This window comes from Annulohypoxylon maeteangense (genome assembly GCF_022496945.1).
Source record: "Annulohypoxylon maeteangense strain CBS 123835 unplaced genomic scaffold GGS22scaffold_12, whole genome shotgun sequence".
NCBI lineage: Eukaryota > Fungi > Ascomycota > Sordariomycetes > Xylariales > Hypoxylaceae > Annulohypoxylon > Annulohypoxylon maeteangense.
Window position 1 is genome coordinate 201,836 of NW_025953259.1, and position 25,099 is coordinate 226,934.

At 47.9% G+C, this 25,099-nt stretch overlaps 8 protein-coding genes across 8 annotated transcripts; 4 read left to right on the forward strand and 4 right to left on the reverse strand.

The window, feature by feature from the left end:
- Positions 1-419: 419 nt before the first annotated feature.
- Positions 420-3,111, forward strand: GGS22DRAFT_166845 (phosphoribosylamine--glycine ligase). The gene has a single exon (XM_047961912.1). The coding sequence runs from the start codon at positions 595-597 to the stop codon at positions 2,962-2,964; it is 2,370 nt and encodes a 789-aa protein (XP_047817226.1). The 5' UTR covers positions 420-594; the 3' UTR covers positions 2,965-3,111.
- GGS22DRAFT_29897 (alpha/beta-hydrolase) lies at positions 3,077-5,474 on the reverse strand. The gene is made up of 2 exons (XM_047966747.1): positions 3,865-5,474; positions 3,077-3,815 (listed from the first exon to the last, which is right to left on the reverse strand). The coding sequence occupies exons 1-2, from the start codon at positions 5,331-5,333 to the stop codon at positions 3,383-3,385; spliced, it is 1,902 nt and encodes a 633-aa protein (XP_047817227.1). The 5' UTR covers positions 5,334-5,474; the 3' UTR covers positions 3,077-3,382.
- Positions 5,475-7,647: 2,173 nt separating this feature from the next.
- On the forward strand, positions 7,648-9,956 carry GGS22DRAFT_180530 (uncharacterized protein; the record flags this gene model as incomplete). Its single annotated transcript, XM_047963776.1, has 3 exons — positions 7,648-7,949; positions 8,005-9,718; positions 9,774-9,956. 3 exons carry the CDS (start codon positions 7,648-7,650, stop codon positions 9,954-9,956), a joined length of 2,199 nt encoding a protein of 732 aa, XP_047817228.1.
- Positions 9,957-10,881: 925 nt separating this feature from the next.
- Positions 10,882-13,364, reverse strand: GGS22DRAFT_29926 (calponin homology domain-containing protein). The gene is made up of 4 exons (XM_047966748.1): positions 13,184-13,364; positions 13,019-13,085; positions 11,984-12,963; positions 10,882-11,927 (listed from the first exon to the last, which is right to left on the reverse strand). Exons 1-4 carry the CDS (start codon positions 13,228-13,230, stop codon positions 11,033-11,035), a joined length of 1,989 nt encoding a protein of 662 aa, XP_047817229.1. The 5' UTR covers positions 13,231-13,364; the 3' UTR covers positions 10,882-11,032.
- A 749-nt stretch (positions 13,365-14,113) lies between these two features.
- On the forward strand, positions 14,114-16,248 carry GGS22DRAFT_166855 (D-lactate dehydrogenase 2 mitochondrial precursor). The gene is made up of 2 exons (XM_047961913.1): positions 14,114-15,843; positions 15,898-16,248. Exons 1-2 carry the CDS (start codon positions 14,239-14,241, stop codon positions 15,928-15,930), a joined length of 1,638 nt encoding a protein of 545 aa, XP_047817230.1. The 5' UTR covers positions 14,114-14,238; the 3' UTR covers positions 15,931-16,248.
- A 1,040-nt stretch (positions 16,249-17,288) lies between these two features.
- On the reverse strand, positions 17,289-18,422 carry GGS22DRAFT_166857 (60S ribosomal protein L25). The gene is made up of 4 exons (XM_047961914.1): positions 18,217-18,422; positions 17,989-18,056; positions 17,632-17,924; positions 17,289-17,569 (listed from the first exon to the last, which is right to left on the reverse strand). The coding sequence occupies exons 1-4, from the start codon at positions 18,236-18,238 to the stop codon at positions 17,482-17,484; spliced, it is 471 nt and encodes a 156-aa protein (XP_047817231.1). The 5' UTR covers positions 18,239-18,422; the 3' UTR covers positions 17,289-17,481.
- A 326-nt stretch (positions 18,423-18,748) lies between these two features.
- On the forward strand, positions 18,749-19,795 carry GGS22DRAFT_190055 (putative methyltransferase-domain-containing protein; the record flags this gene model as incomplete). The annotated part of the gene is made up of 2 exons (XM_047964932.1): positions 18,749-19,414; positions 19,571-19,795. 2 exons carry the CDS (start codon positions 18,749-18,751, stop codon positions 19,793-19,795), a joined length of 891 nt encoding a protein of 296 aa, XP_047817232.1.
- A 1,998-nt stretch (positions 19,796-21,793) lies between these two features.
- On the reverse strand, positions 21,794-23,972 carry GGS22DRAFT_166863 (enolase-phosphatase E1). The gene is made up of 3 exons (XM_047961915.1): positions 23,284-23,972; positions 23,114-23,154; positions 21,794-22,761 (listed from the first exon to the last, which is right to left on the reverse strand). Exons 1-3 carry the CDS (start codon positions 23,324-23,326, stop codon positions 22,117-22,119), a joined length of 729 nt encoding a protein of 242 aa, XP_047817233.1. The 5' UTR covers positions 23,327-23,972; the 3' UTR covers positions 21,794-22,116.
- Positions 23,973-25,099: the final 1,127 nt, after the last annotated feature.

Sequence of the window (25,099 nt, forward strand, 5' to 3'; positions counted from 1 at the left end):
TTCTTGCCACAGGAACGACCGAGTGACAATTTCTCAGTTGCTTGTATAAATAGACTTCACATTGATTACTTGAATTGCAAGTGAGTTTTCAATGTTTTGGCAAACGGGATGATACTTCTAGAGGCATTTTCTAGTAAGTAGGTAAGTTCATCTATCCCCACAGCTAAAATTATATCCAGATCTGAAGGCTTCATGATTCGAGTTTCTAGATATCAACATGCCAGAATTAGAACGAACTAGAGACCTAAGCTAATAAGACTGTGGCTGATTTATAGGTGCCTATTTTATATACAGAGTAAAGCAATCGCGATCGCTTGCATGCTGATACATGTACTAATACATGTAGTTACCAAAGTACCTGACCTCAGGTACTTATGCGGGCTATGATGTACATCCATGGATGCAGCCTGCATTCTGCAGCTGGTCCCGCTGCACTGCGGGGGAGGGGTAGCGTTTTTAGGTGAGGGGCATTTTTGCGATTAGAAAATTTTGGAAAGAGTTTAAGTATACAATTCCTTCCCCCAGACTCAAGGGAACACATTTGGTCCTTCTTGTCGGAAATATAAATCTTGTGACTTATTATAAATATCAGCCATGGGAATAGAATACCCACTCCGTGTTCTTCTCATTGGCAATGGGGGGAGGGAACACGCGATCGCGTGGAAGCTCAGCCAATCGTCTCTGGTAGAGTCCATTATAGCAGTACCAGGAAACGGAGGCACAGCGACCTGCCCTAAAGTAACCAACAATACTTCGGTATCAGCAGATGATTTCCCGGCACTCCTCGAATTAGCTCGCAAGAACAATGTCAACTACGTCGTTCCCGGACCCGAAGCCCCTCTCGTAGCCGGTGCTGTCGATTTCTTCGAGAATGCGGGTATTAAGAGCTTCGGACCGTCCAAGAAGGCTGCGCAGATGGAGGGCAGCAAGACTTTCTCGAAGGACTTCATGAAGAAGCACAACATACCCACAGCGGCATATGAGAACTTCTCAGACTATAACAAAGCCCGAGAATACCTCGATACGGTGCAACACGATGTGGTGATCAAGGCGAGCGGGTTAGCGGCTGGAAAAGGTGTCATTATACCTACATCTAAAGAGGAGGCTCAAAAGGCACTCAAGGACATTATGCAGGACAAGGAATTCGGATCTGCCGGAGATGAGGTTGTTATTGAAGAGTTCCTAACAGGAGATGAGCTGAGCATATTAACTTTCAGTGATGGTTACACGATAAAATCGCTGCCCCCCGCCCAAGACCACAAGAGGATAGGCGAAGGAGATAAGGGATTGAATACGGGTGGTATGGGATGTTATGCGCCGACTAACATCGCAACTCCAGACCTTGTGGCGCAAATTGACCGGGATATTATTCAGCCAACTATTGATGGTATGCGTAAGGACGAGATGCCTTTCGTCGGTATCCTTTTCACGGGGCTCATGATCACCTCCACCGGCCCGAAGGTTCTCGAATACAATGTCCGATTCGGAGACCCGGAGACCCAGACTGTCCTACCGCTACTATCACAAGACACCGATCTAGCTAAGATCATGGTAGCATGCTCAGAACGCTATCTTGACAGTGTCCTAATTAAAATCGAGCCAAGCTTTAGCGCGACCGTCGTCGTTTCCGCGGGTGGATATCCCGAGTCCTATCCCAAAGGCGACAAGATGACCGTGCAAACTCCCCCCGAAGGAATCAACATATTCCACGCGGGCACCAAACTAGCAAATGGCATATTGCAGACCGCAGGTGGGCGAGTGATAGCCGCCACTGCCACTGCGGCGGAGAGTCTCCGAGCCGCCGTCGACAAGGCCTACGAGGGCGTGAAGCTCATCCACTTCGATAAGATGTACTACCGTCGGGATATCGCACACCGAGCCTTCAAGCCGACGGCCGACACCAAGGAAGCCCTGACATACGCGGAAGCAGGTGTGAGCATTGACGCCGGAAACCAGCTCGTCGAGCGCATCCGCACCGCTGTTAGATCGACGAAGAGAGCCGGTGCCGACGCTGAGATAGGCGGTTTTGGAGGTGAGGTTGATCTCTCCAAGGCCGGCTTCTCGAGCGACGCGCCCATTATGGTCGGCGCTATCGATGGTGTCGGCACGAAACTTATGATCGCCCAGGCGACGCGTGACCACAGCACCGTGGGCATCGACCTAGTAGCCATGAACGTCAACGACCTCGTCGTACAGGGCGCCGAGCCCGTCATGTTCCTCGACTACTTCGGGTGCAGCAAGCTGGACCCCGAGGTAGCCGCCGTCTTCGTTGAGAGCGTCGCAACGGGCTGCCGCGACGCCGGGTGCGCGCTCGTCGGTGGTGAGACAGCCGAGATGCCGGGCATGTACAAGGAAGACGACTACGACGCCGCGGGTGCCGCCATCGGCGTTATGCGTGCCAGCAGCCGGCTCCCACGCCACGATGCCATGGCCGCCGGCGACGTCCTGCTCGGCCTCGCCTCGTCCGGCGTACACTCCAACGGCTTTTCGCTCGTGCGCCGCATCCTCGCGCGTGAAAACCTCAGCTACGCCGCCCCCGCCCCCTGGGACTCCCAAGGCCGCACCGTCGGTTCAGCTCTGCTCACACCAACCCGGATCTACGTGAAATCAGTACTAGCCACACTCCCGCGCCTCAAGGGTCTCGCACATATCACCGGCGGCGGCCTAACCGAGAACGTGCCGCGCATGCTGCCGAAACACCTAGCCGCCGACATCGACGTCGCGACGTGGGCTCTACCGCCCGTGTTCAGCTGGTTAAAGAAAGCGGGTAACGTTGACGCGAGCGAGATGGCGCGCACGTTTAACACGGGCGTGGGTATGGTCGCCGTAGTGAGCCCCGCGGATGCGGAGGCGGTTAAGAAGCAGTTCGAGGAGTTGGGTGAGACTGTGTATACCATCGGTAAGCTGGCGGCGCGGACGGATGGGGAGGCGGGGTGTGTGTTGAGGAATCTGGAATCGTGGTAAAGTAGGTAAGATCTAGCTAGGTATGTAACTAAGGAGGTAAGTAGGGTTAGATAAAAATCACGACAAAAAGGGGGGAATTTAGGGAGACGAGATGATAAGAGTAGGACTCTAGTCGCATGTAGGCTCGATTTATAAATGGTTCTCTTATTCGATTGTATCTGAAAATGCGTAATAACGTAAGAACCCTGCAGTGACAATAGTATGCTGTAGGGGCTATGATATAGACAAGAAAATGCTCGACATGTAATCTTATTGACATGATGTTAAGTCTTCAGGTCGGCGCTGAAGAGTTAAAAAAAACACCAGTCGTTTAAACACGATGCGATCCAAACTAAACGCCGATGAGCCCACAGTGTATCCCAATCTAGTCCAGCTAAAACAAGTCATAGTACTAAAATAGTAGGTTGCGGGGACCTACTTATATCTCCTCGTTCGCCCACTCGGCCTCTGATTCGTCGTCTTGCCCTTTCGACCACTCCTTGCACATCCCGGCCCAGTTTCGGTGAAGACAGTGGGATTTAGGCTCCCCTGTGGGTGTAGGCTCAGGCGATGCTGCTGAAGTGGGTAAAGAAGGAGGCGACGTGATGGGGTGATTCTGTGTTTGTGGTAGCGATGTTGCGGTACTTGTACTTGTTGTCGTCTTGTCGTTGCAACCAAACCAGCCTGGAGTTTCACACGTAGTGGTGGCGGTGGTAGTAGTAGAGGAAGAAGTGGTTGTGGCACTGGTAGTGGTAGTGGTAATTTCGTCCTTGCAGCCGAACCATCCGGGGGTTTTACATGTCGAGGTTGATGTGCTTGTGGTTGAAGTGGTAGTCACGCCTGTTGTCGTAGTCTCGTCAAGACAACCCCACCTATTAATCGTTAGTAAAACAGATCTAAGAAATGGATAAATTTTCTTACCATCCAGGAGTTTGACATGTGGCTGTCCGGGTACGTGTCTTAGTCGTAGTAGAACTGCTCGAAGAGGTGGTACTTTCCGTGCTGTTACTCTCATACATTTTCCAATTCGCACAATCCCGACAGTCTGGCGTAAATTTACATTCAGGAACATCGTCATACTTCCGAATGACGTCGTTAATCACAGATCGGATTTTGTGAGTTCCAATGCCTACTCGCCAACCATGGTCTGCCACCGTGTCATAAACGCATTCATAGCCAGTATGACACGCTGTCTCTAATGCGTAGCCTGCGAAAGAACACGAAGCAGTCGCACCGTTGCAAGTACCGATATAAATGGGATCGGCTGTATGCCCGAAGTGATAAGATCCCGTGTATTCACGAGTCTGTGGAAAGTCGGGGTTCGCATGCGGAGGGACGGGAAGACCTAGTCTTCCGGCTGCTAATGCTTCTGGAACAGCCTCAAATGTTACGACAGGAAGACCGTACGTCAAACCGAGAAGGGAACTGACTGCGCCACCTAGCGAATGCCCAGAAATCCAGATATTTGACTCTGGATAAAGCTCGGTGACATTTGCATAAAGCTCCCTAGCTGCTTGGTAATACCGATTTTCGTCATGTAAGGCTTTTCTCACGCAAGTATTGTTGCAGCTATAAGTACTGGTTGCGCAATCGCAGACCTGGTGCCACGACCATTGACCTTGTTGAGCACAGCAGCAGCTGAAGAAGAGATTATCGTTGATCTTGTCATTGGTGGTGGTACCCTCCCCATCAAAGACAGCTGGCGAAGTTCCCTTGAGACCAATAACAATAGTAGAATTCGTCTCATCTCCCCAAATGTGTCCCCTCAGCCCATCACTTTCCCAGCCAAAATCCGCACTTCGGTTGAATGGCTCACCGACTTCGTCCCAGTCTGGTTGTGTGGGGTTCTCCACGTAAGCATCAGACGCTATTAGTGCCATAGTCAACACAGTTTCCTTTTGGGAGACATCGGGTCCCAGAACTTCATCGACTGTCCATGCGGAAGGTTCACTGGCAATAACATAGCCTCGTTGACGAGCTTCGGCAACTAATGGATCCACAGTACTCGGCCGTCGGTCGACGAGACGCTCAATCTTTCGGGGTTGACTCTTTGCCTTCAAGGGCGGTATGCGCTCCGCTTGATGCCCATCTCCACCAGCGAGCCATACCTCAGCCTCCGGCTCAACTATGTCCTTCCTTCGATGTAATCCGGGATGCCGATACGTCCCGTGATGGAATATGTGACGTAAGGTAAAGGTGTGCTCGGCCGGTTGCGGTGGTTCAGGTATCAAAGGCGCAAGTATCGGTGAGTTCGGGAAGAGCGCCTCCGCATTTTGGATTCGAGCAACGGCCGGAGAGGCGGAAACGGCAAGGAATGATAAGAGTAGTCGAGCTGTAACTCTGCCGGCAGAGCGACAAGTTGAGGCTGGTCGTTTCCGCCTCGCAACCATGGTTGCTTCACACTAGAAGAAGTAGAACAGGTAGGAGAACGAGATGGATGATTTCCACGATATGGTTGATAGGTTTACAAGATCAATAATAAATAGATTAGAAAGAGAAGACGGTTTGATAGGAAGTGAGATGATGAAATGATGGAATGAAGGTGCCTACCTAGGTAACTTAAGGTAGGCAAGTGTAAGTGGTCACGGCACCTCGAATCCCCACACGCACCTGCAGCCAGCACTTATCGCGTGGACGGTGGCGCTGCCTATCGCCTATGACAACATTAGATTAGAGTTGGGTCTTGTGTATTACCTAAACAAGCTACTGCAGGGATGCATGAGGGAAATGCCCGACTACCGATCCTTACCCCCAACCATTGAGATGAAAGCGGAAGCGCAGGAGCGGTAAAGAACCTGCCCCACTAAGAGTTTAGTCACGTGCTAGTGTAACAACAATTGCGCGGTCACACTCATGAAGTTTCCGCAACATTCAATTATCAAAACCACTTAACTACCTACCTTAACTCCCACCTGAGAGAGCTATTCAGATTGATTTAACTCTAAGAAAGAGACAACAGCATTAGCAATTCTAGCAAGAACAATATCTCCTGTCTTCAGCAAGGAACTTCGTATATATTTCCCAAACTCACCCAAGACTTTGGATGGTTTCAATCCACAATACCAAGAGTTATAGACATCGTATACCTCTTTTAATAATACCTCAAAACCTCGAATGGTTTTTTCAATCTCGAATTGTTCCATCCATAGAAATCGTGCCCCTTTCTGCAACATATCGTTACCGAACACCTACAAACTGTTTAATGGACAAGCGTAAGGTTGGTATCAGTATCGACTGACGAAAATGATATAGGTAAACACTGTAACAAACTGACAGACGAAGATCGTTGCTTAGGAGTCGCGATACCGGACTGATCAAGACTTCACTAATCGTTCGCGAAGCCCAAACCACAACTACTAAGGGACTCCCATAGAAGAATGGGCTCAAACATGCCAAATACATCACCATTCAGTCGTGCCGGTGCTCTTCGAATACAGTTCAACTTCCAAGTAAACCCGTTTAAATCGACTCCAACCTCCCCAACATAGGCAAGAACTTGCTCGGCTATCCTTCGTCCCTCTCCTGGCGAAGGAATGGAAGGGCATTCTCTTCCCGATCAATCAACCCAAAAATGAATTGAAGTGCATTGTCGAGCCTCATGCGGACCACCAGATCTGCAGCTCAATCTTCGAAGCCGCTTCTATCTTGCCCGTCCACTGGTTACGGGATTTTAGACTACGACGTGTCTGCTGCAACTTAGTGGATGGTATGGAGTAGGTAATTCTAACAGGCTAGCCCGTGGCTTGTGACCTGTAACAGAAAGAAGTCGTCAAGGTCAGAATCTAAGATGTAATACCGTCATCCACAATGCCGGATTATGTTTGTTCCATAGATCGACTCCGCAGACCTATGTACAGAGGTACATAAATGGTACTAGGACCTCCTCAGCGCATGCGAACCATACAAGGATGTACATAAGGTCAGCGCCCAGTCATCATGCGCTCATCTAACAACATATGATAGTAGCGTTTGAAACGAAGGGCACGAGTATAAATATAGCAAGGTGAGGAGAAACCTTGGAGATGTTTGATCGAGTATTCGAGATTCGTTAGAAGTAGCTAGTAAGTTTTTATATGCACAATGAGATGTATTGTGTAACGACTCTAGTACCCGAATGGCAGGCCGCCCGCCTTTAGCGCTACCCTACCCCTGACACAAGGCTAGTTAAAGTGGAGCACGCCAAACCTAGAGGCCAGCCAGCCAGCTTCTGAAGTTCTGTCAGGTTGAAGGTTTATGCAAGGTATTCGGTATTTCATGTTCATGCATACGAAGTAAAGTGGAAAGTTAACGATCTAACGGTCCAACGGTTCAACGACAACTTCAATCGGGCAATCGACTACGTCAAACATTTATGCCAAATATATCCTCGTAATTATCCTGTTTATTCTCGATGGCTCCAGTTTTGCCTATCACCGTCTGATAGAGACATAATACCATTTACATAACGTTGTCTTGTGCCTTGAAGTCATCTCGTGTTCCCCGTCTGTAGTGGAGAGAAGATCAACTGGTATTACGTCCCTGAGTCCCTGAGTCCCTGAGCTCCTGAGTATCCGAGTCCCTGCAACTTACAAGTTTCATATCTTTGTTTAATATTCAATGCTCATCTGATCTTTTTCCTTGACTGCTGAATTTCAACTGAATTTCGAGAACTCCTTCATCTCCTGAGAAGAGAAACTTATGGCGTCTAGATTATCCCATCTCTTCATGCCGCCCACTCCGCCTAAAGGCTCCGAGCCTAAGCCTGGGTCACTTTCGAGTTCGAGTACTTTCCCTCGTCACCATGATTCGGAATCGAATGAGTCCCGACCTCACGTTCAACGCGCAAATACTATAGAAAATACTACTCCACCGAGAGTTACCGTTATACAAGAAACCCCTCCAGAGTGGCAACTCAAGGGGAGGCTCGATACCTTCGAGTCGGAAACAGCCGATGATGTAGTTGAAGCTCCCCGGGCTTCTGTGGATATGGATGAGATACCTATCGAACTAGTGAGCAAGACAGACAAGTTGAGTTAAACCGACCTCTCCTCCGTCTTGGGCGTAGCTAATAATCAATCTTAGTTTCATCGATTCTCTGTCTGCCAAAGTCCATCCGACACCACCAAATATCGATAAGCTTTCCAGGCTATTTCAAGATTTCTATCATGTTGCCGCTTCACACATACGAACCCATATAGATAGTTTAGCTACTCGACAAACCCGAGAGATTTCACCCACCCCTTCGAGCTATTCGAGAGCATCTGCGGCTAGCTTGTTAAGATCCAAAGCGGCGTCTTTTAGTAACAAGGACAAGACAAAAACAACGCCAACGAAAGAAGAGCAACAAATGCTCACGGCTGAAGAGTTTGCCGATAGAAAACGAGCTCGAAAAGCGTTAGAGCAGAAAAGGATTCTACTCGAAGAAGCTGTTGAGAGACGACTTTGTGAAGGCATATATGATCGTATATATCGCCACAGGACTACTCAAGATGAGGCGCAGGATGATAGTCTGAGATCCAAGACTGCCGCGCTAGCTCTTGTGGGTATTGGTCCTATAGACCTGGGTGTTGACCTCGGAACCCCTGCCGAGAACACCCCCGAAGGCCTCGCGAAGCAGCAAGAGGAAATCCGGGGATATTTGGATCAGGCCCGGAAAGACTTGATCATGATGCACGAAAAGAGATATCCTCTCGGCAAACTAAACCACCTCAAAGCCGCTCATAAAAGTATCGTTGATACATTATCTCATTTCCACCCTTCCTCATCCGCCGATGAAATCATGCCGATGCTTATCTACACCTTGATAACCATGCCACCAGAAAAGCTCAATGTAATCAGTGATTTGAATTTTATACAAAGATTTAGATGGGAAGAAAAGCTAGAGGGAGAAGCTGCATATTGCTTGACGAATCTCGAAGCCGCAATCACTTTTCTACAGACGGTGGATCTTGCAAGCCTCAGAGCAGACGAGGCTTCGTCGGGCCCCCTAAAATCTGAGAGTCGGTCTGACACACTAAAGACAGAAACCTTCCCGCCAGCTTATACTGCAGGCCTATCCGTACCAGCACCTAGCTCGGCTACTGCCAGTTCCGAGGCCATCCAAAGCACAAAAACCCCACCTCCATCTACAGATTTGCGAGCCGCCATTCAACGTCGGCGGTTGAGCGATCTTATCCAAACTCCTGCCCAGGCTCTAGGGACTGCAAGCGACTCATTGTTCAACACCGCCGACCAGGGCTTCAAAACAATTGGAAATAGTTTAGGCGACAGCTACAAATTCCTACTTGGAAAACTTCGAGACAGTTCCGCTAGTGGGCGAGAATTAGCAGTTCCACGAACTCTAGATGAGGCCCGGAAACTCATAGGTACTCCGCCTCCAGAGGACGATGCTTCCGTTGATGGCAGTAGTTCCGTGCAAGGAGGCGGAGATGATACAAAACAGCCCGCAGTCGCAAAAGATGATAAAATGTTAACCCTACTTGGGGGTAGGAAGGTGTCAAGGGACCGAAGCACAGACAGCACAAGGAGTGCTAGGAGCGCGAGTAGTTCTACTAAGAAGGTGGTCTTTGCCGAAGATAACAAGGAGAAGCCAGCTGCTGCGGCTGAAGGGTCTTCACCTGCGTCTTCTAACCCAGCTTTGGTTGAATCGATGCGGAATTTTGGGAATTCTTTAAATCCCATGAATCGTTTCTCGGGAATGAGCATGATGCGCGGTTTTGGACGCGCGACAACACTCCCTGTTACACCAACGAAAGACGGTACAACCAAGACAGCAGATGGTGGTGACTTAGCTACGGTGAGAATTGCACAGGCATAATACGTTGATTTGAAGCGCTAATTTTTATACCTAGGCATTCCCAGATATCGCAGCGGCATTGCCGCCGAAAGATGTACTCAAAGTCGATCCGCCCAAAAAGAAATTCATGGATCTCCAGAATCCGGCGGATCTCAGAATTGGTGACGTCTTGGAGCTACTACGGGATTACCGTCGACTGGCCGGTGCCCTCAAGGACATGGATGCTTTCAAGGAATAGACGGGCTGGCTTTCTGCATTCCTTTATTTGGCAAGTATAGGTACTTAGATAAACGTGTGTGTGGTGTCTTCGGTCCATAGGGATACATCTACGGTACATATTGCATGGAGTTCGGAGTTTATACACCGCGGACATTGCGATTTAAATGAGGTGGCTGATTGGCATTGATATAGAAAGGCGAATTTACATGAAGACGGTCAATAGCACTACTCACATCTAAACTACCTCCTCTAGTCTCGCTTTCAACTTAAGTGACTATCGAACAAGCACATATCACGTAAGAACAGTTATATGGAAATATATATCTTCATATCTATAAATCAAAGAAGGGGGATATATTAACGGAACAAGGGACCCAGGATTTCCTTCGCAAACGCCACCACCCAATTTACCTACTTATGGTGGGGGGATGACAAGAAAAAGAAAAAGCAAAAAGCAATAAATCAGATCAGATCAGAGCCCGGCCGCGTAGCGTAGCGAAGTTTCCATCCATCATCCATCTCAGCAGCAGCAAACACACAAGACAAGACAAGACAAGAACACCCCGATCGATGCTAATCCCTATAAGGTATTGACCTATTTAATAAGCTCTGAAGCTCTCCTCCTCCAACGAACTCACTTCTGTACATCTCTCTCTGCGTGTCCCATATCGGTACCTACAGTAATCTCCCTCCCTCCCTTCAACGACCTTGCTTCCCCTCCTCCCCTTATTACGCGTACGTCTGTGTACCTAGTAGTGTGTGTGTGTGTGTGATGTGAATAAGCACGGACCATCGTAGAAGCCTGATAAGCCTACCTTACCCAAGGTTTGCTCAACTTCCGAGATTTAGCTAGCTAGATAGATAAAATAAAAAAGTCGTGGTTTTTTTGTGATCCCGTCCCTACGTATACGTTCCGATCCTCCGCCTAGGACCGGGACTGAGCCCACGAAGAGAAGAAGAAAGGAGAAGTGAAGAGAAGGTGGTGGTTGTAAGTGAGTAGGTAAGTACACAAAACGCAGTCTGACACGTTCGACTTATTATATAGCGGTTGAGCTAGCCTCGCCGAGAGATCAAGGCCGAGGCTTGGAGAAGCGCTTAGTGGTATCCGTTACCATTGCTCTTCTTCGGGGGGCTGGCGCGGCCGTTCGTTATATCCTGGAGCGGGCCACTACCATTACTACTACCAGGGGTGCCGCGCCCATTTTGTTGCTCGGGGCCAGTGATGAGTTTTTCCATGAAGCTGATGTAGTCGTACTGCGGCACACCGCGATCCTGGGCCATATCGGGGCCGTGGTGTGCGGGCACGATCTCGCAGAGCTTCTCGATGACCTCATCGGGAACGAGCGAGTGGCGCAGGTCCATCTCCGTGACGTACGGCTTGCCGTCGGCAACCTCGCGGAATGACTGGAACACCTGTTCGGCGGTGTTCTGATCCTCCGTCACGTCCACCATGAACCGGATAAACTGTTCAAACGTGACGCGGTCGCGCCCGTGCGACGTCTCCAAGAAGTAGTCGTGCATCTCATCCTCGCTAAAGACTAGTCCCAAAGACGCAAGCGCCGCCGAGAACTCTAGCTCCGAGAGCGAGTTCGTGTCGTCGCGGTCGAAGTGTCGGAACACGGACTCAAACTCCTCAAGTTGGATCGGCGTCAGGTTCGTCATGCTGCGCGCTACCATCTGGTTCTCGAGGAAAGCTAGCTTCTTCTGCACGGACGACTTGACGAGCCCTAGTTCGTACAACAGCTCATCGTAGGTGTAGGTTGTGAAATCGTTCTCTTCGATGTTGGCTTCTTGGCACTTAGCGTCGACAGCCGCAATCTTCTCCAGGTACGCGTCCAGGGGTGGTAGGCTGTCGCTCAGCCGTCGCACATGCAGTAACTGGTCTTCCACATCACCTTCGAGACCCGAGATGGCGATCTGCATGGTGTTAAGGGCCAACGCGAAATCGTTCGCCTTGTCGGCGAATGACTTTCGGAGGGCATTTTTGATGCTGCAAGTATAGTTAGCGGGTGGTATATCAAGCAGATGCTTGGCGTTACAGCTTACTCTCTAATAGTCTCGTTAATAAGCTGGGCACGCATCATCTCGGTTTCGGTTAGCCTAGTCCACTCCCTGTCGGTGGTCTCTAACGACAACTCAGGTGGCGGCTCGTAGGCTCTAAGTCGGTACGTGCCTAGCTTGGTCTTGATGTTTCCTAATAACGTGGCTAGGTCACTCTTTTCGGCGACCCATTGTCTCTTCTTACCCCTTTTATAAGACGCGAATTCGGTTGCCTGCTTCTTCGCATCGGCATAGGTACCTTCGAAAGTTGATTGCTGCCACTGTTCTATTTGCTCTCTGATCTGCCTCAACAACTCCGCCATCCGCTTCTCGTAGGCGCTCTGCATCTCCCAAGCCCCTTGCATGTTATTAACGAACTTCTCCACTCGACGGCCGGCATTCTCGACCTTCTCCATCTGCGAGAAAGCGTGGAACCAATAAGCGATATACGTCATCAAACTCCTTTCATCTGGTTTAGCGACATCGCAAACATCTTCGACATCTAGCAGCTCGGGAATTCCGATCTCCTTATGAGCGATCTCGAAAGCTAGTTGCATGTTTCCACGGTGATCTGATTTGTCTAAGGCATCGTAATCGATCAGGTCGGGTCGATGGATATCCAACAGCGCGCAGAAGGCGAGCCCGTCATTCCAGCTACTACTGAAATCACGAACCTCAACTTCGTCGTAACATGCTGTTTTACGTTGACACCACAATAGGAGACCCTCCTTTGCTGTCATACCCTCGGCATTGATGTCGCTAATGGTGAATCTCAAAATTAGGGTCCAGATTAGACCCAGAATGATCTTGCGATTGCCGTCGACTACATCTTCTGCGCCTATATTGGTCATCTGAATCCCCCTCGATTTAATAAAGTCGAGAGCCGTGTTGGCATTCTCGAACTTCTGTACTCGCAACTTCGGTTTCGCCGCATATCGTCCTAACGATTCGCTCGACAGGCATTCGAGAAGGTGTATTAGAAGAACCTTGAACGACGAAGTTAGCAGAGGTAATCAATATGGTATTTCATTATCAACTTACGGCATCACGTAAATCCTCAACGAGATCTTTTACAACTACACCCCTCTGCAAAATCTTGGTATTCATCCTAGCATTCCAATCATATTAGCTCCACTTCCCGTCGGCTAGTAAAGGAGAAACATGTCTCATGGTTAATTAAGACGGGATCAAGAATTACTGGCTAACCATTTCGTAAAAGTCTTCTGTTGGACATTGATCCATTGGTGAGCCATCTTGGTCGGGTATGGCCCCTCGGGGGCTCAGGGGAGGCTTCAGGCGGTAAGGCTAGTAGATGCGATTCAATAATATGTGGTGGTATTTATCGTGGTATCTTCACCTTCGACTAGTGCGTATTTTGCTAAAGTCGGAGGCGAGATACAAAGAATAAAGGAGGGTAGATTGAAAGAAATGGGTTCGGATTATGGTCGGTTAAGATAGGTAGGTTAAGATAGGTAGGTTGGTAGAATGGTAGGATGCTTCGAAGTGTTCGTAATTCCGGGGTTAGCTATTAAAAGACGAAAAGACGTCACGGCGGGCCACGATAGGATAGAATAGGATAGGATGGGAGGATAGGGCGTGGGACCGAAAAAGGATCGTGAGGTTCGTGTTATAATTGGGAGAGTGGAAAGTTTGGATGGAGAGGAGTAATAGAGAATGCAGAATGCAGATAAACTCGCAGGACGCAGGGCGTAGGACGATATGGACCATGGTATTCTGTCCTTCGTCTTCCCGAGTTGCTGGCTAGTTGCTGGCTGGTTGCTGTTGTTAATAACGTTGCATTGGGTTACCAGGTTTGGGAAGGCTTCTGCATGATTATGTTTAATTGTGTACAATTGTACCTGTTGTCTTCCTTGTCAAATCTTCCACAATTGGTTGCCCAGGGGATCCCCTATTTCCCGCCCCGCTTAACGTTTTACGGCTAACCCTACCCGGTGCCCACTTATCCCACTTCTCTGCGCTTCATTTCTATCGATAAACAAAAATCGTGGGCTGAGTCTAGCTCGTTCCCCGAATTGGAAGTAGGTAACCTCGGGACCCAACCTAAGATCTGCAGCAACTACTTTCCTATCGATAGCGATGGAGATTGAGTTTCGCCGTCCAGTATTAGGTACAATCGTCTAATAGCCGCGTCATTTGAGAATTGAATTTTTGAAAAAAGTTACTTTTTTTCTTTTTCTTTTTTTTTTTACCTTCTACTCGGGTCGTTTCCCATCCTATCTGATTTGTTTAAAATCGCAGTCATGGCCAGCAGGTCAAGACTTGCTCCAGTCTTGCGGCGGATAGGAGCACCTAGCCTGAGAAAATCTGCGACGACCATCAACCCCGCCGTGTACGCCACTCGGCATATATCGAGTACCACACCGAGACGATTTCGAGACTCAAGTGCACGAGCCGCCAAGTTTACAACAGAATCTTACCCCGAACTCAAACGAGACAGTCGGTTTGCGCAATTAACAAAAGAGCATGTCGATTATTTCAAGGGGATTCTCGGCAAAGAGTCTGCCGTGATCGATGGCGTGACCGCCGATGCCGCGGAAGATGAGATAGAACCTTTCAACCTCGATTGGATGCGCAAATTCCAGGGCCACTGCAAATTGGTATTGAAGCCCGGATCGACAGAGGATGTCAGCAAGATCCTCAAATATTGCACCGAAAAATCGCTGGCCGTTGTCCCCCAAGGTGGTAATACTGGTTTGGTCGGTGGTTCCGTACCCGTTTTTGACGAGATTGTTGTCAGCACTAGCCGAATGAACCAAATCCGATTTTTCGACGAAGATAGCGGTATTTTAGTCGCCGATTCTGGTGTCGTGCTAGAAGTAGCCGATCAATTTCTCGCCGAGAAGGGTTACATTTTCCCCTTAGATCTAGGCGCGAAAGGCTCTTGTCATATCGGTGGTAATGTCTCGACCAATGCCGGTGGGCTCAGATTGCTCCGCTATGGAAGTTTACATGGTACCGTTTTAGGGATTGAGGCTGTTCTACCTGATGGGATGATTGTAGATGACTTAAGTAAGCTACGAAAGAACAACACCGGTTACGACTTGAAACAGCTCTTCATCGGCGCGGAGGGGACCCTTGGTATGATCACCGCGGTTTCGATACAATGCCCCAAGCGATCAAAGGCTGTCAATGTTGCTTTCCTCAGCGTCGAATCATACGATAAACTTCTGCAAGCTTTCAGAGAAGCCAAAACGCAGCTAGGCGAAATTCTTTCAGCTTTCGAGATGATGGATTCCCAAAGCCAGGACATATTCCACAAGGTAAAGGAGAACAAGCGGCCGCTAGAAGGGGAGCACCCATTCTACTGTCTCATAGAGACAAGTGGGTCAGATTCTGAACATGACAACGCGAAGTTGGAGAAATTCCTTGAAGACATTATGACCAAAGAAATCGTGACCGATGGTGTTGTGGCGCAGGATGAAACTCAATTCAGGGCACTTTGGAGTCAGAGAGAGGGTATCACGGAAACCCTAGGCCATTGGGGAGGGGTCTATAAATACGATCTCTCGATTCCGCTAAAGTCCATGTATCAACTTGTGGAAGATGTAAGAACGAGACTTGAAAGCATGGGACTGAAAGGCGATACTGATGACTATCCTGTCGTGGATGTGGTTGGGTATGGTCACATGGGTGATTCGAATCTGCATCTTAATATCGCAGTGCGAGGATACAATAAGAAGGTGGAAGAAGCTCTTGAGCCATTCGTCTATGAATGGGTCAGCAAGGAGAACGGTAGTATCAGTGCTGAACACGGCTTGGGCTTGACAAAGAAGAAGTACATCGGCTATAGTCGTAATGATAATATGATAGAGTGGATGAAGAAAATCAAGAAACTCTTCGATCCGGTTAGTATCCATCAACTCCCTATGCTCAGATATATATGCTAACACATTCACTAGAACGGAATTATGAACCCTTATAAGTATATATAGATTATGGCCTCATCTGAGGAACGAGATCTACACCTTCTGCTTAAAGGATGGGAGTTCAGAATAAGACGAGGCGATTTCTATTGCCTTAAAAACATTTGGGCGATTACGATATGAATGATACCTACTTAGGTGTTTCATTCATCTACTTCCCGAGGTCTTCAACAGATGAATCTGGATCATCTTGTCTGGTAATTCAAAAAGGATATCCACAGCGGCATGTGAGGCGCATTGGTTTTGGAGATGAATGCATATAGGTTTTATATAAAAAGCAATTTATGGTATATTTAAGTCCTATCTTCTGAAATCGTCGATACTCAATTCATCTTTCTATGCCATATGTGAAATATACGATGAACATGTTGTCTAGATTTACAGTTGTGCATAGCTTGTAGGGACTTTACCTACTAGATATATAGCTTATCGATAAATGAAGTATTTTTGATTAGATAAGAAGTGGGAGTTAGGAAATTTCCAAGGTTATGTCCCTCCTCGCAAATCGTCATCGACCTCAATATCCATACGAACCTCAACATCTCAATACTAAATAATTTTGCCATTGATAACTACTTGCCCTCTAGGTTTCTTCAGCTCCTCCTAAATCTAGCATACGAAGGATCACCCACCAAAATGGACCCAAACACCGAACTCGACCTCAGCAGTCTAAACGACAACCAGAAAAAAGACCTCCAGCAGTTCGTGTATAACGAGACCCAAAAAGCTAGATTGCAGGCTGGTACGTAGCATCAGATCATATTACCATTTCCCGCAACTCCCTATTTTCCCCCTCCGTTCCATCCGTGAAACACGAATGAGCAGCGCATCCCATCGCATGCCATATTCCTTCTCGTGCCCTATGCGCTGTATGCGCAACCAAGAGAAACAGACGACTTTAACAGTAGCTCGGTTCGCTAACACGTGTACTTCTCTCCGATGACAGCCATCCATAACTTGACGAATATATGCTTCAAGAAGTGTATCACTGGCCCGATAAAGTCCGGCGATCTAGACAAGAACGAGGCGGCCTGCATGACCAATTGCTGCGATCGATTCTCCGACATAACTTTTTTTTCCATAAACTACATAAAAAACATGCGGACCAAATAAGCCTGATATTATATATATATATATATATATATATATAGGTATATGGTATCCTACAGCAATTACCTCTTATGGTGGGAATTATACGGATAGATCATTGGGTCAGAGCGCAATACGTACAGATTCGTATAAAGGATGATATACGGGCTAGTCATGGAGGCATACTATGTATTGTGTATAAGCATCAAGTCACTACTCATGGAGCATTCAGATAGGATATAATAGGGTCACAGGGTCATAGGGACATAAGCAAGCAAATCACCCAAGGGAACTCGATTTGTATTTGTTTGGGAATCAATTCTTTTTCCGTTGATCTCATATGCCTAACCGTAGGCAAAGCAACGCCAGCCCTAATGCAAATGTCCGTCCCTGTTCGGGATCTGCATCTAATCTGTTAACCCGTTGCCAAATCATCCCGCAAATCAAGTGTCCTCCCTCGTAACTACTCGATTAGACGAGAGCAAGCTTGGTAGCCGCAATGTCTAGAGCGTCCACGTCGGCAGTCAGGCGGCAGTAGGCCTTCTTGGTACCATTGGGTCTAATCAGGAAGTTAGCACACGTAGCTCAGAATACAAATATGATTCAAACTTTGGAACCTACCGGATAAGGGTGTTGATCTTGACGGTGTCGATGTCGTAGAGCTTCTTGAGGGACTGCTTGATCTGGGCCTTGTTGGACTTGGGGTCGACGATGAAGACAAGGGTGTTGTTCTCTTCAATCTTCTTCATGGCGCTCTCGGTGTTCAACGGGTGGACAATGATCTTGTGCTCGTCCAGGCGGGGCTCATGGGGGAAAGATTTGCGGTGGTACTTAGGAGAGCGCGAGAGCTGTAGGGTCTTGGGTCGGTGGAAAGTGGTTGAGGTGCGGACCTTGCGCTTCTTGTGGGAGTTATCCTATGGAATAATTAATATCCTCAGCTGCAACGGTAGAATTATTTCCTTCTTCAAGACAACTTACGCCACGGAGGGCAGCCTTAGCGGCGGCATTGGCCTGCTTCAAACCCTTTGGTGCTTTGGAGGCACCTCCTATATTAGAAATGTACGCATCAGCAATCGCTCTTTAATCAGAACTCGCAAGATCTGCTCTGCTAGATGCGTCGGCCGGAGAGGCGCGCGCGCGAAACAACAGCGCCGATATCGACAAAAGTATCATGTTGAAATAAAATCGAGGCTCATGGCGGCATACCCTTCGTAGCTTTAGGACCCATCGTGATCGTGGTTTTGACGTTTGGCGTTAGAGTCGTCGTTGTCGAAATACTCTGGATTGAGGAAAGATCTTTCAAGTTTCCAAACGTGCACGTTTTCTTGATAGAATCAAATTTTAGTGCAGCACAAAGCTAACAGTAGCGTGGGTCTCGCTAAGCGAAAATTTAGGGCAATGGTAAAATTGAAAGATCTGGACAAGTGATTGGGTAAAACTCTAAGTCCGAAGTGGGGATTTGATTGATATCGGATTTTCGAGATAATGCTGCTCCGAAAAGTTCGAGCCAATCAGAATTACGTAAGAGCCGTACATATACTGTATGATGCACCTTCAATTTTACTTATCAACTGCTATGAATAGACAGTGCATCTGAATGACTTGAGTTTCATACACTGTCCTTTGATTTCATCATACTATCATCCGAATTCCTTCTCTTGACTTTTAATATATTATGCAACTTTTATGAGCGGGAGCTCAACCGCCATCCTGCCTGGTTGAATAGCAGACATTCACGATGACGATAAAGAGGAAAGGCCGCACGAAGAATTTAGCTGCAGGGCGACCCCCGACGACTCGGAAACCCAAGTCTATATCGAGGAAGGCTACGAAGGCGTTGATCAACTCTCATCATCTCCTAGAGAAAAAGAAATCACAGGCCATCGCCAAAGGAGACCGAGCCGCCGAAGCCGCGATTGACGGTGAGATCGCTGCCTTGGGTGGAATCGAGAAGTATCAACAAGCTAGCCTCCAGGGCCAACGACTCGACCGCGGGGGAGATAGTTCTCATGTACTAATGGAATGGATTAAATCAGATGGTCCTGTTCCCAGTTCTTCTGCAGGGACTTCTGCAGAGACCCGCTTGAAAATGCTCGAAGTTGGAGCATTAAGCACTACGAACATGTGTTCAAGAAGTAGGCTATTTGACGTGGAAAGGATAGACTTGAACAGCCAAACCGATGGTATCATACAACAGGATTTCATGAAGAGGCCACTTCCTAAGGATGAGTCTGAACTATTCGACATCATTAGCCTTTCACTGGTCTTAAATTTCGTTCCCGACGCCATAGGACGAGGTGAGATGCTCCTTCGGACCCTGGATTTCCTAAAGCAGCCCAACACAGATTGCTCGTCTGAACTACATGATCTATTCCCGAGTTTATTTATGGTTCTACCTGCGCCAGTAAGTGAAGGCCCCGGCGTCTATGCCGTCCCCGTGATGTCCCAAAGGACATTGAATCCTCGAGGCTCCTCTTTCATAATCTTTATGTAATACATAATAACAATCGAAATGCTTATTCGCTGTTATGACGAAAGTTGCTGATTGCTGAGCATTTAGTGCGTCACCAACTCGAGATATATGAATGAGCCTCATATGGAAACGATTATGAATACTTTAGGATATGTGAAAGCCAAGAGCAAGATCACCCAGAGGCTCGTATATTACCTTTGGATCCGGAAATCTCCTGTCCAGTCATCCTCTGCAACGTTCAAGAAAGTTGAACTTCGATCTGGCCATTCTAGGAACAACTTTGCGGTCGTGCTTCGTGGCTCATCCGGGTGATAACAGAACCAGACCATACGGATTTTGTGGTCTAATCAGTGGGATGTACAAACACCTAATAAATCTAGCTGTATAAGCAGATTGATATGACGGTGAACGTCGTCATTGCATTACACTAACAACGTTGAGGCCGTTTTATCATATCGGGGTTGCATTCCCATATCGACCAATGCCGAAGGCGGTTCTTTTGCTCTACCCCAAAACCATACGCCGTTTCATTCGCCCGATGTCTTCTACCTAGACGCGCCTCCTAATAATCAGATTATTGCAGCGCTTGTCTATCCATCCCTCAAGATCGACAATGTATTCGTATGGGCCTCAGCTTACCCCGCAGGGGACCGCATAGTTAACTACCCGATAGGTTTGAAGGTTGCCCACCAACAAGACCACACTATCTTGGTCAGGCGACACCTGCGCCTTTAGTCCAAGTATTGGTTGATCAGGGCTTTTTGGGGTCCCCGTCAGCCTCTAGAGGGGGCCACCTAAGACATTTATGTGATCAATTACCTAATATAATCGACGATGGAGGCACATCTTACCTCGAAAGGATCAATCACATAACTCTCACTATATGATGGTTCCTTCCGGCTTTAATCGTCTAGTTTAGCGTGATATAAGGACTAATTGGCGGTTTGCCTTGAACCACATACATGGGTTGGCTCCTCCAATCTCCAGAGATCTAGTCGGCAATTTTATCCGTGGTTCGTCTTAAAGGCCCCCTTCGTTTTCGAGGCTATCGTCACCAGCGACACGTGGGAATATGATAGAATCGATACCAATATGGTGAACACGCGTTCGCCACCTACGTAAGAACCGATAAGGTGGTGTTCTAGAACCAACATTCAAGTCATTGGGTATTTGCACATTGCCAATCACGAGTGTGATTAAATGAGCAGAGGGATTTTGACGACGTCGAGGTCATGTTTGTTATGGACCATACAGCTTCATCCTGCTATCAATTGGCTTATTGCCTAGCAATTCGACCAATAAAAGTGGCGAGGCTTCCAATTCGTCTAGATCTTTCTCCAGATTATAGGCAAACACATGGTTCGCGAACTCCTATTCGGACATAACTTTGGGATATTACCCCTGCGCAGGCGGACCTCCAACTGAGAGTCTGGGCCACGATGCTACGATTCATACACTTGGGTTGCTAATGGCAACGACGAAACAGTGTGCCTCACCTACATATGGAGGTAGGCTTGGCTCCAATAACGAAGACTAGACCCCGCTTTGGTCAGATGACGGACGACCGATCGAGCATTCTCGAGTACCTTACTTCGTCCACATCGTAGGTATGTAGGTAGGCGAAATCCTTAGTGGATATGGATATGAACGGACTCTGTTCGCGGAATGACGAGTCATGTACTTATACGTACGCGTTTACCCCGGATTCAAGTACGGAGGTTCCCCCTGGTCCCGATTGCCGGTCCGTTTCAATCAAGTTAGCCGGGGTCATCGTGAATCTGTTTTGTAGTCGGTACCTATTTTATATGCATTGGAGATTATTGGATTGTTAGCACAATATTAAAAAAAGATATCACTCGACTTGAAGCACATAACAGTTAACCAACCAATTCCGAATCCCATATATTGAAATGCACTTTCATGAGAAATGATACTCTACGGGGTGCTGTGACATACACCATGCCTTCCCCTCCCTTCAAACAATATGAGAAATTACCTGAAATTGATACTTAATGCCCGTCATGAGAGGTCACACCACCGATAGTGTTACGGCGAGCTGGCCTCTGATCCCGAGACATTTACTACCGGCGAGATTAAAGTGCGGACATGAAGTGTTACCTGTCATTCATTGTTCTAGACGGGGCGAATATTCCATGTCTCGGATCTCACATTAGTGCAAGTGAAGCGATTCCCATAGGCGATGTTTCTCGACGTTACTGTAACTACCCCTGATCGCGTAGGTATTTAGAGCACAGGAGCACAAGAGTACAAATGCGCTACGGCAAGCTACGCGATCCTTTAGATTTAGGTACAACATTTGCACTTGAAGGAAGGAACTTTTGGATTTATCTACCTAGGTACCCAGGTAATGATCGGAGCGCGCCGACTACCTTATGAGTCGTGATCTCACTCCCCTCCCCCACATTGAAATTGAATGCCGGCCGATTCGCGACTCCTCGACACCCTCCGCCGGGAGAGTGGGATCAGATTGGCTCGCCGGTATGGTCCCGTTACACTAGATTCATTCCCTTTGGTCTTATTTGCTTCCATTACTTTCTCAACTGTCGCAAGCGCCTCAATATAGAGTAGTGTTCTCCTCAGGACAACCGTTGTCTTCTTTCGCCCCTGGCCAATTAATTTCCACGGACGTTGAGATCATCGTCTAGAGAGTCGAATGTCTCTATGACTTGCAGTCGCTGCGGCACTTCAGGCGAGAGGGGTGCATTGCCTGGACGTTGGACAACCACACTTTGCATGCCCGCCTCAATGGCGGCATCTACTTCCTTGGTGTTGTCACTTAGGAACAACCACTGTTCTGGTGGGAAGTCGGGGTGTCTACTAGCAATCGTCTTGTAACTGTTTGTTTCCGTCTTGAGGCCGGCGTTGACAGTGTCGAACCAGTCTGAGATCTGCGGTGTCAGATCTGACGGGGAGGCGTCTGTGTGGCCGAAGAACAGCTTCTGTGCCGCGACAGATCCTGACGAATAGATCATAATCTTGAGGCCCTTATTTTGCCATTCTGATAGTTTCCCATGTACGTCCGGAAATAGGGGCGCCTTTAAGTCACCTGAAGCATAGCCTTCCTGCCATAGGTAACCCTGTAGACTTTTGAGGTAGGCGATTTTCACATCTGCCTTCACAAGGACTTCGAAATGGGTTTCCAATGCCTCTTTAGACGAAGAATACTCCGGTGGGAACGCATTCTTGTACTTCGCAAATTCTGGGTTATCCCATTGGGCTTCCAATATCTTCGGGAGGGCCTTCAGCGCATAGGGGAACTAGAATCATTTATTAGTCAACGCGGATTCTCTACTCGAGATATCCATGAACCATGAACCAAGAACCAAGAACCAATTATGCCTAACTATCTTGGCAACTTTGCCATCAAGGTTCGATTATTAAGTGATGTGCTTGAAGTGCTTTATGATAACCAGCCAAAATTATTTGAGGCCGACTTGATACGGGGTTATATAGAAATTCGGCGACCCTAGGACATTGTGAATAGGGTGTGCACCACTCCCGTTATCTGATCGGTTGATCGTTATACTGGTACAGGGCTATGCTACATGGGGGTGGCGGGCTTGGAGAATTGGCTTCGGAGAAGTGCAGTTCCAACTGGATATGTCTTACCAGGACATCTTTGACAAAAGAGATTGGACAAACTGTGCCCTCTAAGGATACGTATTAGCTACCATTGAAGGCTAATGCGCCCAGATGTCTAAGCTACTATGTAGGTAGATAGGTAGGCAGGTAGGAAATGGAGATATGTGAAGCAAGGGCAAGCTCAGAGCTGTCCTTACCAATGTCTAGTAACACGACTTTAACGGGAGCAGATGCGGCCATGGCCAAGACAGCAGATGGGACCGTGGGTCTCCCGTCGTTTGGATCTTTAGATCTTACGATCTCTGTCTTGCGTAAAACCTAGCAGGCTGGGGGAAAGCGGAAACCAATGCAAGTATTTCCCGTCGATACAGAGCGGTGAAGGTGAAGTTCGCAGGGAACAAGATCGTAGAATAAGATAGATTCGCGATCTGAAAAATTTTTACTTCCTGGGTTGCTTGGTCTGAGCTCCGACCGAGGATAACACCGAATCAGATAACCCAAATACGAACGTTGGAAGGTGAAAAAAAAAGTTTTCTTTACACGGCACACCGCGTCTTGGAGACGTGTCGTCGAGAAAGCGGTCAAGAGGCCAAAAAATGCGAAAGAGCAAAAAGTCCGTAAATGGGCAAGGGAATGGGCAAGGGAATAGGCCAGGAACGCAATCCGTACTCTTTTATCCGCTACTGCACTAACAAGGTTTCCGTAGACTTAATGCGACAGACTTAAGCAAACCCCAAAGACCAAGACCATGCGATCCGCGAATGTGTGTGGATTCGCGCGGATTGAGTGGGTTTAGGTGGATGAGGTGGATGACTTAGATGACTTGCTTGGTTAGACACGAGTCTAGGTTTAGAAAGATGGAATATTTAGAATGACTTGAAAGATCAGAAGGAGACATTCGGCGGAGAGAGCGACGGCGGATAACGATAACAATTATCGAAAATGGAAGGACACGGCCAGAAGTGGATCTTCGAAAACTAGCGTACCGAATCGATAAGACCGAAACGAGAATAGACTTGGGCAATCGCAGGGCATGGACCATTCAAGATCGAGGAAGCTACTGCATCTTTTGCATCTTGATGCATACAAGCAAGACAAGGAGGGTACGTATTTCGACGTATTTCTGCATATCGGTTACATAGCCGATTTTCAACAACGCATAGGTACATCAACCATTCCGTCAGCCGTACCGTACCAACCTCCAAAATATTCAAATTCATTGGTATCTCATCAGTATCACCAAAGACCCCAATACGACGTGTGTCCGTACAACTGGATAGATGCCTACAATATTTAGGTAACTCATCCATATAGCAAAGTGAGTTCATCATAGTAATAAGTTCAAGCCTCTTAATATATTCGTCAATAGGATCCTACCTGAATTATCATTCGGGAAAGTCCAACAGCACACCTGACGATACTTAGCCTTATAGTACTATTATAGCACCATATCCACTACTGACTTACTAGTATCGATACCTTGTTTTTCCTGCATCGAGACTCATGCATGAAGGGATGAACAGCATTTGGAGATGCTTCCCAAAGAAGGCTACGCTGCACCAGCCATCGTCAGCCACCACGTTTTGCGTGTTTGCACGGTCCACCGCCTTGACGACTTACAGCAACTTAGTCTATTATGGTACCATCTATGGATATGGATCATATGGTATCATAACACTCTCGACATCGAGATGCGTGTCTTTAGCCTGAACTGCCTGAGTACGATAGACGATAGAGATGCGATGAAGCTATGACCTAGGCCGAATAGCTTCTAATGCGCCCAGAATCCCGCTCGCTAGGCTTTCGCAATGCTGTCGTCGTCTTCACCGCCAGACTACGTCTATATCGGTTAATCTATATGTATAGTTCTTGTAACAGATGATCGAAAGTGTTTCGGGCATCGCGTCCGCTAAGAGATCCCCAACATGCGCCCGCGTGGGGTCGGCAAGTATGCTGTATGTTTTTAAAGCATTCGATCCCGGGCGCAGGTGGGCTCACTATCAGTTTATCAAT